Raw genomic sequence first — 18,897 nt, 5'->3', positions numbered from 1 at the left:
ACAGTTGCTATGGCAACAGCTGTCACAGTAGAGACATTTCACAGGAGGCAATTGATGAATTTTGGAGACAGAAAGATTAAATATCATCTGGAAGTCACCAAAACTTCACTTAGCTTTATTGCTATGGCTGTCGGTTGCCGCTAAACGCCGATAGCGACGGGCTAATTTCTGTTAGCCTGTCTATGGAGTTTTACATTATACGTTAGCATTAAGCTAGCGGACTTTATGCTTAGTTGTGATACTGGCTAACATCTAAACATCTCTGACAATATGTTGCCTCAAACACGTTGTTGACTTCACTTAGAACAGATGTAGACATCCTTGTTAATTTAATCCACGTTTAGTTGGTGTTGTGGTCTACTGCATAACTTTATCCAGAGCAGACACTTCTCTTGGTTGAGATGCTGCTTGGGAAAAGGTAGAAAAAAAATCCCCCCCGTGGCCCAGCCTCTCGGGATACCTAGTGTCGGAGTTGCATGTGCCCCATGCACACCGTTTGACCATTTTAAACTTAAAATGTCAAGAAAAAACATATAAAAACAAATGAAAACTGACTAACTGCAATGCATTTCAATGGACGTGGAAGCAGAGAATGTCCGAGTGTATGGGCTAGCTATGCGCACTGTGATTGGCTCATCGCGTTTGGGGGCGGGGCTTAGCCATAGGTCAATTAAGACACCAATGAACTTACTTTCGTAGACTCTTTCAATTTCCACATTTTCAATTTCCAAACATACCTACCTCTTGCTTAATGAAGGTATTTGTCAACATGCGGCTGAGGTTCGAGTCTTCGGGGAGCTTCTTCGAGGCCGAGCGTTTGTCCCGCGACGAGGGAAAACAGATGGTGGAATCGAACCTGCGAGCGTGGCGGCGCGCCTTGACGCCGGAGCAAACGGCGGCCGTGCTGCGGAGCTTCGACGCCACCGGCTCTCCGCTCCACCTCAGACTGATGCTGTCCGCCGCCCGACGCTGGAGCTCCTTCACTCCGCCCGCGCAGCTGCAGCTCGGCGCCACCGCACAGGAAGTGATGTCACAGATCCTCGCGGCGCTGGAGCAGAAACACGGGACGCAGCTGGTGGGCGGAGCCTTGGGATACCTGGCCCTGGCGAGGTGACGTGACTGATAGATACACCTGTGTTTATCAGAGCTAATTACAGCTAGAGATGTCACAATCAATTGCAGTTTTAAACGCCAAAATTAAAGTGATAGTACAACATTTTGTCAAAATGGCCCATTGCCATAATCCCTATAGTCACAGCAGTAGGTTCGTTACCTTTAATTGTCGATGCAAGCTATTTTTAGAACGGCGGAGCAGAGCCGTGAGCTGCTCAGAGCTACGCTACGGAGGCTTATTATGGGATTTCTCGGTTTCCCTCATCAAACTCATCAAATACACAATCCAACAACTCCACAACGCTCTGGTGGACAAGTTGTGAGCTGCACATTCACCACGCTAAAACAACTCTGTGTGGTAACGTGTTATTATCTCATAGCGTGGTGAATGTGCAGCTCACAACTTGTCCACCAGAGCGTTGTGGAGTGTTAATTAAGCAATATAGGCCGTGGTATATACTCATTATACCACGGATAAGGGGCGTTGTTCGGCCCGACGCGAAACGGTTACCAATAATGACAATATGAAAGAGGGATACTCAATCAATTTCATGTAGTTTTCTTCAAGCAGAATAAAAAGCTGTTCCCAGCTGTCCAGATGTTAGCTCCTAGTAGCTCTGTCACTGCTCAGTCCCCTCTACCATTGTTAACCCTCTGGAGGTGAAAGTTCATCTTAAACATGTCAATTACACTACTTTACTACATTTTTAACATCGTAAAAACATCAACTGTCTTTGGCTACGGATGACAACAACTTCCATTCATACCAGTCATACGTGCCTGAGGCGGAGTGATAGCCTACGCTGTGATAAGGCTTTAGAATAGTAGCCGTGGTATATGCTCATTATACCACGGTTAACAACCAATCAGATCGCAGGATTTCACCTTTACGTTTTATAATGCATAACAATCATGATAATCGTAATACCGTGATTATTTCTCTGACAATAATTGTACAAACAAAATCTATACTTGTGACATGATCACTAGTTGTGACGACTGTGGTGATTCCAGTCCGAATAAATGACATTAAAGCAGATATCAGTGGAATGTTTTTGTTAATATAAGTCCTAAATAGTCTTATTTTCCGTCAGCAATCACTTACATGAAGTATTTCAGCCTAAACACGAGTCTCTCCGTCACTCTGCTCTGCTGTAACCCGAGGAGAAAATTTTCCTTGTGGGATACAAGTGTTATCCAATGAGGAGAGAGAACGGCATGAAGGGCTGTGTGTGCAGCCAAGGGATGCGCGTGAATGTGGTGACGTAGCACGAGGACCAATTGATGCCTGACAAGGGCGGGGGCTGCTAACTCATGGTGCGTTCAAAGAAACTCGTACTTTGTGTTTTTCCTTCCTGTGAAGTCATACCAGTTCGATCTGGTACGAGTTCACGGGTCGGAAGTTACGAGTGGCCGTTATAGGGAACTTTCACAGACAACAGGATGGTAAAAACACGAGCTACGGGTTACCTGGAACGCTACCAAGTCGTAGTTGTGACTTGAAGCTGTAACTTACGGTTTCAAAAGCCTGCCTTGAACGCAGCATTAGCCGAAACGGCCGTGAAGCTGATATCTGCTTTAAGTTGTTTGGTTGATTATTTCTCAGCTGTGCAGGTTGAGAAGTGCTTTTCAACAACTATGTAGAAGAATGAAGATGCTACCAGACAAATATTTAACAACAATATTATCATATTATTATTCACATCCTGTGCGTGGTGTGTCCACAGGGAAGGTCTGCTGGAGGCGGAGCTGCGTGATGTCATGTCGCTGGACGATGATGTCATCAGTGAGGTGTACAGGCACTCGCTGCCACCGACGCCCTCGTTGATCCGGCTGCCCCCGCTGCTGTGGGCGCGCCTCAGACGGGACCTGGACGACCATCTGGAGGAGCGCTGGACGGACGGCGTCGTCGCCGTGGCGCTCAACAGCCGGTACACGCCAGAGGAAAAACCTGACCCGCGATCACACTGCTGCAAAAACTCAAAATCTGTCCAAGAATATTTGTCGTATTTCTTGTCAAAATGTCTCATTTCTGTCACGCTCCTTCTGCACGCTTAAAATCATTCCTAGGCTGTTGATATTACTGTAATGACCAAGCAAAGCTGATAGCGATCAGAGCATCTGAATGAATGTACAGTCGGGGAAACACTTTGTCAGTCTATCATTACATTGCACTGCTGCACGTCATTCAAAAAAACTTCACACAAAAAGTCCCAGGTTTGTTTATGAGTCGGTGAAGGAGCCACAGAGAAAAGGTGTCAAAAGGTGAAATGGTCACAGGAGAAAGAAGCCACGATGTACAGTAGCAACAACATTTGTTGTGAAATCAATGATCTATCTCTATCTTGTTCAGTGGTCAGAGACAGAGAATAAAATAAAAACATGTATGGGCCTAATTCTTTGCACACAGAAAATCCACAGGAATTCATAAAGGAACTGAATTAGAATGAGATTGATTAGAAGAATTATGGCATTGGTATCAATAAAATCTTATCACCCCCCCCCAAAAAAGTCTCATTTCTAGTCCAAACTAATCTCTTTCCACTTAAAATAAGACTCATCATCTAAAAATGAACTTGTTTTTAGATCATTTTCACTTTTTTCAAACTAATCTTCACTTGAAATAAGTAGAAAAATCTGTTTGAAAAACTTGCTCCACTATCAGATTTTACTACTTATTTCAAGTAAAAATCTGCTTGAAAGAAGTAAAAAATGTCTAAAAACAAGCTGCTTTTTATGTGATTTTACGTATAATGAGATTTGTTTTGACTAGAAATAGGACAAATATTCCTGGAAAGATTTTGAGGTTTTGCAGTGCACATGGTCCGATGTTTTATTAGAGTCTGACCTTTGACCTTTGTGATTCAGGCGCCTGGTGGAGGTGGTTTCATCTCGCTATCTGACGTCGGAGCGTCGGGGGCGGAGCCTCAGGGTCCTGGCCGAGTACTTTCTGGGCCGGTGGGCGGGAAAACTGAAGCCGGCGTCTCTGCCTGGTCTGACGCTGCTGCTCTCCGACAGGAAGGTACCGACAGCAACCACAGCTGCAGATTATCTTTACTAGAGGCCAAGATGTGAAGAAGTTTGATTAAAGGGACAGTTCAACATTTAGTCAGATCCTCCTCTCACCATAACCCCTATAGTCATAGCAGTAGGTTCGTTACCTTTAGTTGTCGGTGCAAGCTGTTTTTAGAACGGCGGAGCAGAGCCGTGAGCTGCTCAGAGCTACGCTACGGAGGCTCATTATGGGATTTCTTGGTTTCCATCAAACTCATCAAATACACAATCCAACAACTCCACAACAACTCTGGTGGACAAGTTGTGAGCTGCACATTCACCACGCTATGAGATAATAACACAACGTTACCACACAGAGTTGTTTTAGAGGGAAATACATGCAAAACCACTGATGCACGTTGCCTTCAGGGACAGTTTTTCATCAACAGTCTCTGAATTTCCCTCTACAACAACTCTGTGTGGTAACGTTGTGTTATTATCTCATAGCGTGGTGAATGTGCAGCTCACAACTTGTCCACCAGAGCGTTGTGGAGTTGTTGGATTGTGTATTTGATGAGTTTGATGAAGGAAACCAAAGAAATCCCATAATGAGCCTCCGTAGCGTAGCTCTGAGCAGCTCACGGCTCTGCTCCGCCGTTCTAAAAATAGCTTGCACCGACAATTAAAGGTAACAAACCTACTGCTATGACTATAGGGATTATGGCAATGGGGCCAATTTGCCAAAAATGTTGAACTATCCCTTAAAGCCCTGGAGGTTGATGCTCATTTTCACAATAATGATGAAAGTAAAAGCCTGTGGTGTCCAGGTTCCTCCTCAGCCGCTGTGGTTCGCTCCGGGACTGGCCAACGTCAGGAAGCTGCAGGAGCTGCCCTATCACCTGCTGCACGCCGGCCTGTGGGAGGAGCTACGACAGGAAGTCATCGGTACGAGATGAGCCACCACACACCTTAAAGGGACAACGAGGAGTTTTGGAAAAGCGAAGTGTTTTCACACTACATTTATGAGCCTCCGCGCACCGTGAAATTCTTTGACCGGCGCAAGACAGACTCATGTTTTCATTCATCAAGAATTAAAGTCAGAGGTTGGAAGACGATCACATACCGTCGTAGTTCCCACCATAAACGGAGATTCGGCGGCGTTATTCGCATGACTCGCCACGAAACCGAAAGTAAAGAAACGCTGGTCGGCTCACCCAGCATTTCCACCACCACTAATAATAACAAAATAACCATAGAGACAAAACCATAGATTTATCTAAAATGGACCATTAACAAGTGGTAACGGAGATTCATCCACATTAATATGAGACTTTTTTATTGTTGCGGAATTTTTCGTTCTGCCGCTGGAGAAACTCCTTGTTGTCCCTTTAAAGGACGATTCTTGGCAAATTCAACCTGGGGCTGTAGTTTCCTAATATGGCCCAATCCCATTTCTCTTTTTTACCCCTACCCCTTGCCCCTCGCCCCTTGAAATGGAGCTACAAGGGGTATAGGGGTAGAAAGTCAACCCCTACGAATTGAGACACCCCTTCAACAATCACATACGTCACATAAAGCCACTGGCTTTAACGTAAGCCTATGCGGCGAGCTTTTGCCAGAAATCAAATAGTCGTGTACCATATAACTTAATAAAATAAAATAAAACTTAATGCAGACTGATCGGTTCATTGTAAAACATTTATTTATTGATGTAAATGTACGTAGGCTACAGAGCCCAGAGGCAGCGCTGCTCTTCTGTCCAAGAATACACATGAAGCTTCACTTTTCATTCAAACAAACAATGCTACTGCCACAATTGTTAGATTTCATCAATGAGACCAAATTGCAGAAATTGCATCTTGACAGCGTGGAGACGTTGGTGATTAGTTTTTAACGATAAGTGTTTTGTGTCATATTATAGTTATAACGGAACTAATGTTGCCACAGCAACTGGAACATTGTAGCGCAGAGCAGTTAATGTGTTGTTGCCTTGGTTACAGAGACGCTCTTCTTATGCCGGTTTGTTTAGATCAGGCATGTCAAACTGAGTTTGGATCTGGGGCCGGATCAAGACCTTCTGATCTCATGTGGGCCGGACCAGTAAAATAATGGCAAAATGTCAACTCCAAATCTATAGCTTTGTTTTTCAGTACTATGCTTTATCATCAAGCCTACATTTGTAACCTACACGTTATGATTACGGATCACAAGGGATCTATTCTAACGACACATTTATTCACAAACAATGGAATTGATCAAAATGATTGGTTTATTAAATACAGCTGAGTAAACAGTTTTAAACCACTGAATCAACTCACCACACTAAACAAAGTGGGAGCTATGAAGACATTATTTTTGCCTTTGAAAATGCACATTTATCAAAATAAAACAAAAAACAAAACAGACCAATAAGGCTGGACCTATTGAGGTAAAAGTTACAGCAGTGCAACCAAACAACTTTGTAGGCTGGACCTACAGGGGCTGAGAATTATACAACTTCAAAATTGTAGGCTATTTTAATATGAAACCAGATTCATCTTATTTTCAATTTGTAGTCTATCCGGGCCCGGCTCTACGCAGGGGCAAGAGGGGGCAGTGCCCCCTCAAATAAATGGCTTGCCCCCTCAAATCCAAATTTTAGAAGTTGAGAAAGCACATTTTAATATACTCAACAAATGTGTATATTACCAAAGAGAAAGAAGTTAAGTTGGGGGTTCAGACATCCCTCTATCTAGACATGCCGGTAGTCCGACACTTTTTGATACCGCTATTCCGCGCGTCTCTTTTTTTTTCTTTTTCTTTTTTTTACAGCTGCGATACCCAGGCGCGTCTCTCTCTCTTTTCCTTTCAGCATGCCTATCACCGGTTTGATGAGGGAGTGATGTTCTTAATCTCAACAACTAAACATCAAGTCACAAACAAAACTGACACACATGATAAACAAACAGAACTATGTTGCAGTTTGTTTGTCAAGTTAACCTGTCACCTTCAGCACCACGGACAGCGCCGCGGATGAGCCGCGGAGAAGCTTCATCTGTGAGCGTCTGGGCTCTGGGCTTATGGCCTGGGGCCTCATTTATCAAAACTGTATAACAGTGTAAAACTGCTGCTACTAAATGTTTTGCTTAGCCCTACGGCGAAAAGACACCCAAAATATTTACACCTTTTTCAGATCTATCAAACTGTGCGTGCACAACTCTCAGCAATTTCTCTTCGATAAATCAAACTGGATCCAAGAACGGTGCGCAGTTGCGCAAGTGAACGCACCTCCGTCCCCGGAATGCCTAGACACAACCATATATGGTCAGCACGTGCATATTAATTAGCCATGTGCTCTGTGGAGCGACAACAAAGTGACAACAAAGACAACGGGCGGAGGGCGGGGGGAAGAAAGCGAGATAGCTACATGGCATCGGGCAATAAATCAGTCAGAAAAATGATCTTGCATTTTAACAAAGCTACAATAAAAACAAAAACCTCCCAAATCTCAACAAAAGGGAGCAGAAAGAAGAATAATCTTAGGCCTACTCTTAATAATCTTAATCCTACAAATTGACAAAATTATCTGCAGTAGCACAAAAATCCGCCGAAAAAGGGACAGTGTTCTTTTCTAAAATGTTCTGTCTCCCCCCCCTCCTCTTCTCAGAGTACACCAGAATGCTTCACTCACATTTTAAAATCACAAAAATGTTCTGGGGGGATGCCCCCAGACCCCTCTACAGGTATTTAGCTACTCACCTTTTTCACCCCCTCTGGGTTTGCAATGCATCTTCAAATTTGGGCTCTAAGACCCTGGTTGGCCACCCTGACCCCTAGTTGGACAGGTCTGAAGGTAGAGGCCTGACAAAGTGCAATCCACTTCTCCAGGTTGCCGTTGGACACATAGTCAACAACCCAATTCAATGAAGTTACTATAAGCACAGAGAAAGAAAAGTGCTGGAGCATGATGTGTTCACATGATGCCCCCTTCACATTTCTGACTGCCCCCTCATATATGCCTGCCTAGAACCGGCCCTGAGTCTATCCATGTGTGCAAACAAAATCCACACTTTTCTCCTTCTCCCTCCCTCACTGCACTCCTGCAGTGCTGCTGCTGGCTCCTGAAACTTGGCATCTTTTTTCCTTCACGAGTGCATCAATATTAGGTGTCAAATCCTGAGTAGCAGCACATTTAACAATGTCATTCAGATGTTCATTTGTTAACCTTGAGCGCTGCTTTGTTTTATTATTGTTCATTACGGAGAACACCTGTTCACAAAGGTAGGTAGTCCCAAACATGGATAAAACCTTTGCAGCCATGGCTGTTAATTTGGGGTACTGTGGCACAAGATATTGATAAAACGTGTCCAATCCCACGGACGCAAATTTATCCTTCATTGCGGTATCACACTGCAGGTCAATTAGCTCGAGTTGAATGTCAGCTGGCATTTCAGATGGCTTGACTGTAAATGGCGAGCGAAAAAAGGCAAATGTGTTCTCAAGTTCAGTGAAGACCTGAAACCTCCGCTCAAACTCTCGCAGCAAATCTGTTATGTTCTCTTTGTATTTCTCCACATCTGTACGGTTCGGTGCTTTTGGGCGCACAGCTGTTAGGCATGAGAAATGCTCTGTGTCGCCCCGAGATAGCTGCGCCTCCCACAGTGACAGTTTTATTTTGAACGCGCGTATGCTGTCTTCATACTGCGTTACAACTCTATTGCGCCCCTGCAATATAGTGTTCAGCGTATTCAAGTGTTGTGTAATGTCAACCATGAAGGCAAGATCTTGCACCCATTCTTTGGATTTAAGTTCGTCCACTGGGCGTCCCTTCTGCTCCATGAACTTTCCAATTTCGCCTCGTAGCTCAAAGAAACGCTTCAGCACTGCGCCTCTGCTTAACCACCGTACATCAGTGTGATATGGCAGGCCAGCATGAATGTCATTATCACTGATAAATGTGTCAAACTGACGGTGATTTAGACCGCGCGCTCGGATGAAATTGACAGTTTTCACAACCACACTCATAACATGGTCCATTTTTAGAGTTTTGCAACATAACGCTTCCTGGTGCAAAATACAGTGGAATGCGAAAAAGTCTTGTCCTCCATTTGCGTCCCGTACCTTCTCACGGAATTTGGTGGCAACTCCAGCCTTCCTCCCGACCATTGATGGTGCACCGTCAGTAGCCAGGCTGATGGCACGGGACCAGTCCACTCCCGCCTTGTCCAGCGCTCCAACGAGAGAGCTGAAAATGTCATCCGCTGTTGTGGTGCTGGTCATGGGAACCAATTCAAGCAGCTCCTCGGTGATTTTCAATGTCTCATCCACACCCCTAATAAATATGGCCAGCTGAGCAATGTCGGTAACATCCGTGCTCTCATCGATTGCCACCGAAAATGCGATAAATGACTTGATTTTTTCTTTCATTTGGCTGTTCAAGTTACTTGATAGATCGGCAACCCTATCTGCCACAGTGTTCCTCGATAGACTAATGTTGGCAAATGAAGGTTGCTTTTCGGGGCACACGACTTCTGCAGCCTTCAGCATGCATGTTTTCACTAGCTCCCCATCAGAATATGGCTTGGATGCCCAAACCAACTCGTTAGCAATAAGGTAGCTAGCTCTCACAGCTCCATCAGCAATATCGCGGCTGCGACTGAATGTAGACTGCTGTTTCTTTAGGCCAGCCATCAGCTTGTTTATCTCGTCTTTTCTTAGTTGTCCTTTAAAATGTTCATACTTTTCTTTATGATGAGTCTCGTAGTGCCGCCGAATATTATATTCTTTGAGCACTGCAACTTGCTGATTACATACCAAGCATACTGGTTTCATATTCACCTCTGTGAATAAAAAGTTCTCAGTCCATTTTTCCTGGAAGACTCTGCACTCCGTATCCACTTTTCTTTTTTTTGACAAGGCCATTTTCGGGGTGTCGTTGTCAACATAGGCTACAACAATGGTGACTGGAGTCAAGAGGCAAGACTGCAGCCAGCCGGTTATGCATGTGAGCATGTATTTGCTGCCCTCTAGCGGCTGGAGGGAGTATTCGGGCTTTGGTGTATTTCTTTTTTAAAAAAACCCTAACTTTTGATAGAAATGAGCTAGAGACTTGCTTTTTTTTTTGACATATTCAGAAATGTATAACGGGCCGGATGAAATCATGCGGCGGGCCGGATCCGGCCCGCGGGCCGTATGTTTGACATGCCTGGTTTAGATGTTTGCGCTGTTATTAAAGTAAATATCAACGGAGTAAGCCTACCCTCGATCATTTTACATTTTGCTTCATAAGAGAAAATTAGTTTAGCCAAACTTCATCAACCACGACTCAAAAATATCGTAAATTTTTTTTTTAGGGAAGATTGAAAATGTGTTTATGAGGAGTTGATGTGATGTGTGTGGTTGTGTGTTTTCAGGCAGCGCCGAGTGGCTGTACTGTAAGAGCAGAGTGTGTGGCGTCTCCAGTGTGATCCACGACCTGGACCAGAGCTCCCGGTACATGGACTGCACCGAGACCGGACTGGTCCGAGACACTCTGGTCCTCATCAAACCCAGCCTCGACTTCCTGGACAATCACATCGGTCAGTTGTCTGTTATCAGAGCTAAATGATTAAAGGACAATTCTGGGCAAATTCAACTGGGGGCTGTATTTTCCTAACATTTTAGGTCTAACAGAAGGAATCTGAAGATGTTCAGTTTAATATCTCCTGTTTTGCGGTAGTTGTGTCTGTCCCCGCATCGCCACGGCAGCGATGAATGGGAGCGGATTGAAGTTCTGCTGCTTAGGCTGTTTCCATCCCTCAAAGCCACAGACAGCGTCAGATGGCGACTCAAACATGCAGCCAGAAGTTTATTTACTTCAAGCAAGTCCAGAGTTGATATTCCTGTGTTTCTGACACAAACGGGAGCTTCCCACTGCACCTGAACACACCGAGCGTCAACTTGGGTCTCGACTCCGCCAGACTTTGAATTAGATCTAGTTTTACAAACATGTCGGCTTGTTGAAGTAAATAAACTTCTGGCTGCATGTTTGAGTCGCCATCTGACGCTGTCTGTGGCTTTGAGGGATGGAAACAGCCTAAGCAGCAGAACTTCAATCCGCTCCCATTCATCGTTGCCGTGGCGATGCGGGGACAGACACAACTACCGCAAAACAGGAGACATTAAAAAAACCTTCAGATTCCTTCTTTTAGACCTAAAATGTTAGGAAAACACAGCCCTGAGTTGAATTTGCCTGGAATTGTCCTTTAAATCTGAACTCAACTCCAACAGCTGCCGTGTGTTTTTTATCTGCAGACATGTCTCTGTTCTACACCGAGCTGCTGGCCAGACTCTGCTCCTTGGCCTCCTCCTTCCCCTCTGTGATTGGTCGACTGTGCCGTCAGTGCGAGGAGTGGCTGCTGACGTGTCCCGAGCCGATCCTCGTCCCCAAGTGTAGTTTCCTGCAGCAGCCTGGGGGGGCGCTGCAGCACACGCTGAGCGGGCTGCAGGGAGGTGAGGAACGCTCAGAGATCAAAGAATGTACTCACTCAGCACGACTGGGTTGTGTCCGAAACCACTCCCTCATTCCCTCCTCCCTACTCACTATATAGTGAATTCAATATACACCAAGTCGGCAACCAAGGAAACGTCACTTCCGGTCAGAGCCGTGGGGGAAAACAAACCGATTCCCCCATAGACATACGTGTAAAAACGCGGCATTTTAAACCTTTGTCTAACGCTTGTCCGCTGTCATGTCTTAGTTTGAATCCCTTGTATCTGCTGACAAAGAGCTAGATATTAAAAAACTCATCACGATCCGGGTCGATTGTTGAAAGACCCAATATTTTAAAATGTATGGACAACAATCGACCCCGGTGTATAGTGGTAGTGGACTATATAGTGACTCACTGGTCAAATAAAAAAACACTTTTGGACACTACTCCGCCGCACAGTTAATGACGTATTACGTCGCATAATTAAAATGTTCCGACTGCGATCGTAACTGCCGGTGTAGTTACCATGGATACAACCATGGTGTAGCATAGACCTACGGGTGTATCGGTACCAACATAAAAAGAGGAGTGAAGCAATATACGTATTAAGTGGTAATTTAAGCACCAAAGATGTTCAATCAAACCCACATAGTTTGAAACAACGTTCACAACAACGTGTCACAACTAAGCATAAAGTCCGCTAGCTTAATGCTAACGTATAATGTAAAACACCATCGACGGGCTAACATAAATTAGCCTCGCTATCCAGAGTCTGTGGTCAGTTTATAACGCTTGTTAGGAAATTTGCTCCGATGTTTGTTGTGGGAGTCTGTGGAAGCCGCGACTGGACAACTCTGGCAGCTGGACACATTTATTGAGGCTGCTGCACTACTGCATTTATTTGGTAGCTACACCGGTCACTACTGCATTTATTTGGTAGCTACACCGGTCACTACTGCATTTATTTGGTAGCTACACCGGTCACTACTTCATTTATTCGGTAGCTACACCGGTCACTACTTGCATTTATTTGGTAGCTACACCGGTCGCTCTGGGCCGCTGTGGTAACGGCCATCCGTGACCGCAATGCATGATGGGATATCTTGCTCTGGTTAGTGACCATCGGATGTTCACTACATTTCGCGGTGAATTGTGGGATAGATTCAGTCACTATATAGTGAACATTAATAATCACTAAACATTCTGACACCACTACAACAACTGGTCACTATATAGTGAGTAGGGGGGGTTAGGACACAGCCCTGGAGCATGAACACGCATCCATCCACCTGTCTGTGTCTGTGTCTGTCTGTGTCTGCAGGCGTCCTCTGCGTGGACGTCGGCGTGGAGACGGAGCTTCTGGTGGCCGGTTCAGACGACGGCGTGGTGGTGGCGTGGAGTCTCAGCGACCAGCAGCTCGTCCACACTCTGCTGGGACACACAGGTCCGTCTGATCATAATTAAACCAGAGTCAACCAATGTAAATGCAAATTCCTTTTAAAGGGACAACGAGGAGTTTTGGAAAAGCGTGATTCGGCGGCGTTATTCTCATGACTCGCCACAAAACCGAAAGTAAAGAAACGCTGGTCGGCTCGCCCAGCATTTCCACCACCACTAATAATAACAAAATAACCATAGAGACAAAACAATATATTTATCGAAAATGGGCCCATTAACAGGTGTGGGTAGCGTAGATTCATCCACATTAATATGAGACTTTAATATTGTTGCGGAATTTTTTGTTCTGCCGCTGGAGAAACTCCTCCTAGCGGAAGCTCCTCTTCCCGGTTCGTCAAATTTGGACAAACCGGGAAGAGGAGCTTCGAGAAGCTTCCGCTACAAAACAAGCTTGAAATATAGACTTATTTAATTTTTTTCGGGGTAATTTCGCATTTCGGGGCTTCAATACAAGACGGACATTACATACGAGCAGCATGGACGTATTTGGATGTTTTTTGGTGTGTCTTTTTGTTACGAAGACAGTTGGTATCCATTTGCAACCGTTATATGGACATGCTTAATTGATTGACAGCCCTCAATTAAATTATGATAAAAAAATATATGAATCATAACTCTCAGTGCAATCTGTGCTCTGCAGGGGCAGTCCTGTGTGTCAAAGTGATTGACAGCTCGTCTCACTGCCTCTCATTGGCTGCCGACGGCTCTCTGAGGAGGTGGAGCCTCGTCGACGGCCAGCAGCTGTCCTGCATCCCGGAGGCTGCACCTGTTGGCTCCGCCCCCTCATCGGTGCAGCTCCACCTGTGGGAGCAGAAACAGCTGCTCAGTGTTCACACCAGGACTCAGGTAACATCAGTGTTAGCTACTTGCCACCATTGTTATTCCTACACACTGCAAAAACTCAAAGTCTTTCCAAGAATATTTGTCTTATTTCTTGTCAAAATGTCTCAATTTTAGTCAAAACTAATCTCTTTCCACTTAAAATAAGACTCATCACCTAAAATTTAACTTGTTTTTAGATATTTTTTACTTGTTTCAAACTAATTTTCACTTGAAATAAGTAGAAAAATCTACCAGTGAAAGCAAGTTTTTTGTGCTTGTAATAAGAAAGAAAAACTTGCTCCACTGTCAGATTTTTCTACTTATTTCAAATGAAAATCTGCTGTCCGGATGCTATCCGCTATCACTAGCGGTTAGCATCCGCGGCTACCGCCGCTTCCCAGCTCACTACAGCCATAGACATATATATGTCTATGACTACCACGGCTCTCCTACTAGTTACGCTGACGGCCGAGTATTGACCCGTCGCTCCAGTGCTTCAGGTCGGACTGTTTACTTTTCTTGGCGCTCTGACTACAGCTGCTGCTAGTGCTGCTGCTGTCCATGGATGTATTATATTGCTGCTGCACACGGCTTCCGCGGTGGTGCATTCAGGTTGCCTCGGAAAATTAAACGATCGATTTAACCATGGAATTTACCGATGTAGACAGGCTAGAGAGATGCATCGCAAATTCAACCATGAATTTTATCCGATGCACCCTGAATCCACCGGTACAGTCGAATCTCCACATCCCTAATTTTTACTCTTACTCAAGTACTGGGGTTGAGTACTCTGTCCATCTCTGCCCGAGTGGCAGCCATCTTGAATTCGTTTGACTTTCCGAGTCAGAGATCCGACTTCATGGGGCGTTTAAGATTAAAATTTCAACTCGGAGCTCGGAAATTCCGACTAATGAGTAAAACTGGAAGGCAACAGGAAGTGTGCGTGTTGTGTGACCTAATGGAGTTGCTGTGGTTGCAGGTGAAGGTGTGGAAGCTGGACGACGGGGCGGAGCTGCTCAGCAGCAGCGGTGGAGTGGACTCGGTGGTTCTGGGAGTTCTGGAGGACTCGGTCGTCTCTCTGGCTCCTTCCGGTCTGGTCCGACTCCGAACATCTGGACCCGGCAACCTGGAGACGCAGCTGGAAAACCCAGAAGAGAGGAGTCTGACTCCCGTCAACTCTGTGACGTTACCGAAACGTGGGAAAGTGTTTGTGGCGACCCAGGAAGGCTTCCTCTATCAGGTAGCTACGTTTTCACTAGAGCACTGTAAAAGAGAGTAATGACACCTCCATTGACTCCCGTGGTAAGGGTTTAAGGGTTTAAGGGTTTAAGGGTTTTGCGCCCCTAGTGGCAGGATATGGGTATTGCAAAAGCGCCCAGAAAACCCATTCACTCCAATGTATGTGTGTTGCCCACTTGCTTGTAAATTGATGAAAATGGCCGTGTTTTTGTTTTTAGGTCATATTAAATTATACTTATAATTTGTTTATTATAAAATGTAGATTGAAACATTAATGTAGAAAACTGTTTTTTTAGTGTGTTTTTTTACTGGCCTATGTGTTAATGTTTATCTGTAAAGGATCCTCAATGATGCTATTAACGTGGGTGATCTATAAATGTCCTTAAATTATTGAAAACACCACACTGGCTCATTCACCAACAATGCAGAGATGTCAGTTCTTGGGCGCTTTTGCAAAACCCATATTCCTCCACCAGGAGGCGCTGCCATTGGACCAATGCTGTCCTTACTCTCTTTTCCAGCGCTCTAGTTTTCACATCTACGTTGCATAGACGTTGTTAGTGGTTACAGCCAATAACGAGGAAGATGTCTCTTTACATTCAGTCCCTCTTAGTGTTCAGGAATGTAGTCATTTAGACCACATTCACATCTGGTATCAACATCTGTCTCAGGGTGGTCGATCACAGTGATCAGCTCTGAGCTCAGGTCTGATGACACGTTCAGAGAAGGTCTAGACCAGCGGTACTCAATAGGCGGCCCGCGGGCCGCATCCGGCCCTCCGAACCTTCCAATCAGACCCGCGACTGAGTTCTACTAGTTTACATGTTACTGTATACTGTATTTCTCGGGCTCCGTGCGCCTGTAAGTCAAAGCGCTGGGACAAGGAAACACGTGTGAAGCGTTTGTGTGTGCCTGTGAGGCCCTGCACTGGGATGCAGAAACGCCGACGAACCCAAATCACCATGCGCGAGTGTTTGGGGAGCGGCCTGGACTGCAGGGTTTTCCCTGCCTGTCTGCAGAGACCGTGGGTGATTTTCACCGCCGTCTTGGTTCAACTGTGTGTGCATCATGCATGGCGGGCCGTTCAGATGAAGCATCTTTTGCGCGCGCTCAAACCCATTCAATGTAGCCGCGCGTCATGCACGTTCACAACTCAAAAGCCGTAGCCGCGCGCATTTGATGAGACGCAATTGTTTTTTCGTGCACGTCAGCGGTGCACAGCTGCACGACCTGCTTCCCCTCTCCTACTGTTTCCCACTGAGCTCTGCCTCGTTTGAAAGGTGAAGGAAGCCCATGTGTGGAAAGACGTCGCCTCCGAGATGTAGAATGTGTATTACAGAAGAGAAACACACATTTCAGGACCAATGACTTGTATCCTCAGAACAGAGTCAGACATGTCCTGTGATGGTCAGCCTCCTTTCATATTTAAGATGAAAATCACAGGGCATGTCTGAGGATACAAGTCAGCAGTGTAAAGCTCCAGCATGATATGTAAATAATGATATGATAATGTCAAGATTTTTCATTTTATATCATACAAAACACCATGAAGTGTATAAATAAAAATGATGTGCTTACAAGTAAAATAAAAATATTTAAATTATTAGACGAAAAAGGTGAATTTAATTTCAATCTAGGCCTATTTGAATGTGCGGCCCCCAAGGTGTCTGTTAAGAAAAATTCTGGCCCTTCGACAAATGTATTTGAGTACCCCTGGTCTAGACCACATGAAGGACCGCCCACTCTACTGACTCTCTGCACCCACAAGCACGTTGACTACAGACAAAAAGTAGGAAGTGAGATCTGAGGGTTAGGGATACAGACATGGACAAAATAGTTGGTACCATTCTGTTAAAGAAAGAAAAACCCACAATTGCCACTGGAATAACTTGAAACTGACAAAAGTAAAGGACCAGAGGACGTTCTCCAGGAAGCTTTGTGGACAGATGAGACAAAACTGGAGTCGGACTGAACACAGATGCAATAATGATGCATACAAAGAAAAGAACAGTGTACCTCCTGTGAAACATGGATCAGGCTCAGTCGTACCTGAGACAGCAGGAGCAGTCGACAGGTGCAGAGGTCTCACTGAGAGTTAAATAAATCGACTGCAGTGATTGGCTCAAAAGGTTGTGCAATAAGATATGAAGTTAAAATTAAGTTAAGATGAAGTTAACGGCACCATCATTGCAAGCAATGTCTGATTCTAGTTTGTGGATATTCACTACATTTTTTATTTATTACTTTTGTCAGTTTCAAGTTAAACTAATCCAGGGTACCAACAATTTTGTCCACGTCTGTGTTTTAAAGCAGGTGTGAACAGACACTCAGAGCCGATCACTGTGATGGACGCAGCTTAACACCGGGCTCTGGGTCTCAGGGTTTTTATCATGGTAGTTTATTGAAGTTCAGGTTTGGTCTTTCCATTTTATCTTCAGGTTTCCAGGACGGGCAGATTGACGGGCGTCGAGTTTCCTCTGGTTCCATCTTTGCTTTCTGTTACAGAAGATGAAAAAGTCCTGATTGCAGGTTTGACCAATAAACAGACTCACTCATCAAGCTGCACTTAGAAATGAAAACCGCTTCAAGAGGTTCAGTAACTTGGCGATGTGGACTTCTTCGCTTTTAATGAGGAATTATAAATGTTTAATGCTTAAGGCAGAAAAATGTGTTGGGAGAACATCATTTTACATGTTTTGGTCTTATTTCTTATGTTCTGTATCAATAGTAGAAATGTTCTACAGTAATATGTTAAGCTATTATCATGAAAGATGTGTGAATAGATATGTATGCAGGTGAGGTTTCAAAAGTGCTAAACAAAGATGCAAATAAAAACACAGAAAGTCGACAAAGATCCAGAGTCCAGCTGAACCAGATTCACTGTTGTCGATTAAAACAACAGAACTACAATAGAAACGTCTAAACGTCTTGTAGCAACCAAAAACGTAATAACGGCCAATAACGTAATAACTGCAAATAACGTAATCATTTTGGCCATTTTAAATGTAATAAAGCCAATAATGTAATAACGTGCCAATAATGTAATAAAACATTTGAGCCAATAACGTAATAACTTTTTGCCAATAATGTAATAAGTTATTACATTATTGGCCTGGTATAAACCCTTTGAAAATGTAATAACTGGTGCTAATAATGTTATAATACATAAATATGAATGCAGTTCTTGGAAAATAAAATACTGTTTTGCAGTTTTTGTGCAGTTTGCTAATCAATAGTGGATGACATAGTCGTCATATTTATTCATCAAAGATACATACTATCTTTCATCTCTCTCTCTCATTTAACTGTGTGGTCTTTCTCCTCTTTAGCCAAATAGATATGACATTATTGGCACAAAAGTTTTATTACATTTTTGGCACGTTATTACATTATTGGCTTTATTACATATAAAATGGCCAAAATTATTACGTTATTGGCTGTTATTACGTTTTTGGTTGCTACACGTCTAGATATCTATCCCAGTCTGATCTGTGTCTGCAGGAGCCGAGCGAACTCTGAGCCTCTTCAACGTTGACAGAGACTCCGTGGACAAGTTCCTCGACCTTCGGCACGACGACCGCGTTCTGTCGGCCTGCGTGTCGTCAGACTGCCGGCTGCTCGCCTCGGGAGCCGCCGACCAGCTCGTACGGGTGAGTGACATCATCCAGCTGCTCCACAGCCACAGCTAATGCAGCTGTTTGGGCCACAATTAACCCAGATGTTTCACAGTAACACTTCGATCCAGCTAACCGCTAATAAACTAATCCAGAAGTTTCAGTTAAAACTACTCCAGATGTTTCAGTAAGAACCAATCCAAGTG

General features: G+C 44.5%; 1 protein-coding gene across 1 annotated transcript in view; it reads left to right on the top strand.

Moving 5' to 3' along the window:
- The window catches only part of nwd1 (NACHT and WD repeat domain containing 1), a gene marked incomplete at both ends in the record, with an annotated part of 42,306 nt that overhangs the window by 14,654 nt on the left and 8,755 nt on the right, over positions 1–18,897 (top strand). Inside the window, 11 exons of the mRNA XM_083970036.1 lie at positions 758–1,110; positions 2,841–3,044; positions 3,982–4,135; positions 4,935–5,052; positions 10,500–10,664; positions 11,380–11,577; positions 12,880–13,002; positions 13,657–13,862; positions 14,818–15,078; positions 17,516–17,606; positions 18,579–18,727. Coding sequence (XP_083826162.1) covers positions 758–1,110; positions 2,841–3,044; positions 3,982–4,135; positions 4,935–5,052; positions 10,500–10,664; positions 11,380–11,577; positions 12,880–13,002; positions 13,657–13,862; positions 14,818–15,078; positions 17,516–17,606; positions 18,579–18,727 — 2,022 coding nt within the window. The remainder of the gene's footprint in view (positions 1–757; positions 1,111–2,840; positions 3,045–3,981; positions 4,136–4,934; positions 5,053–10,499; positions 10,665–11,379; positions 11,578–12,879; positions 13,003–13,656; positions 13,863–14,817; positions 15,079–17,515; positions 17,607–18,578; positions 18,728–18,897) is intronic.

This window comes from Trachurus trachurus (assembly GCF_905171665.1).
Source record: "Trachurus trachurus genome assembly, chromosome: 4".
Lineage (NCBI taxonomy): Eukaryota > Metazoa > Chordata > Actinopteri > Carangiformes > Carangidae > Trachurus > Trachurus trachurus.
The sequence above is the reverse complement of the archived record's forward strand: the minus strand, read 5'-3'. Positions and strand labels throughout refer to the sequence as shown.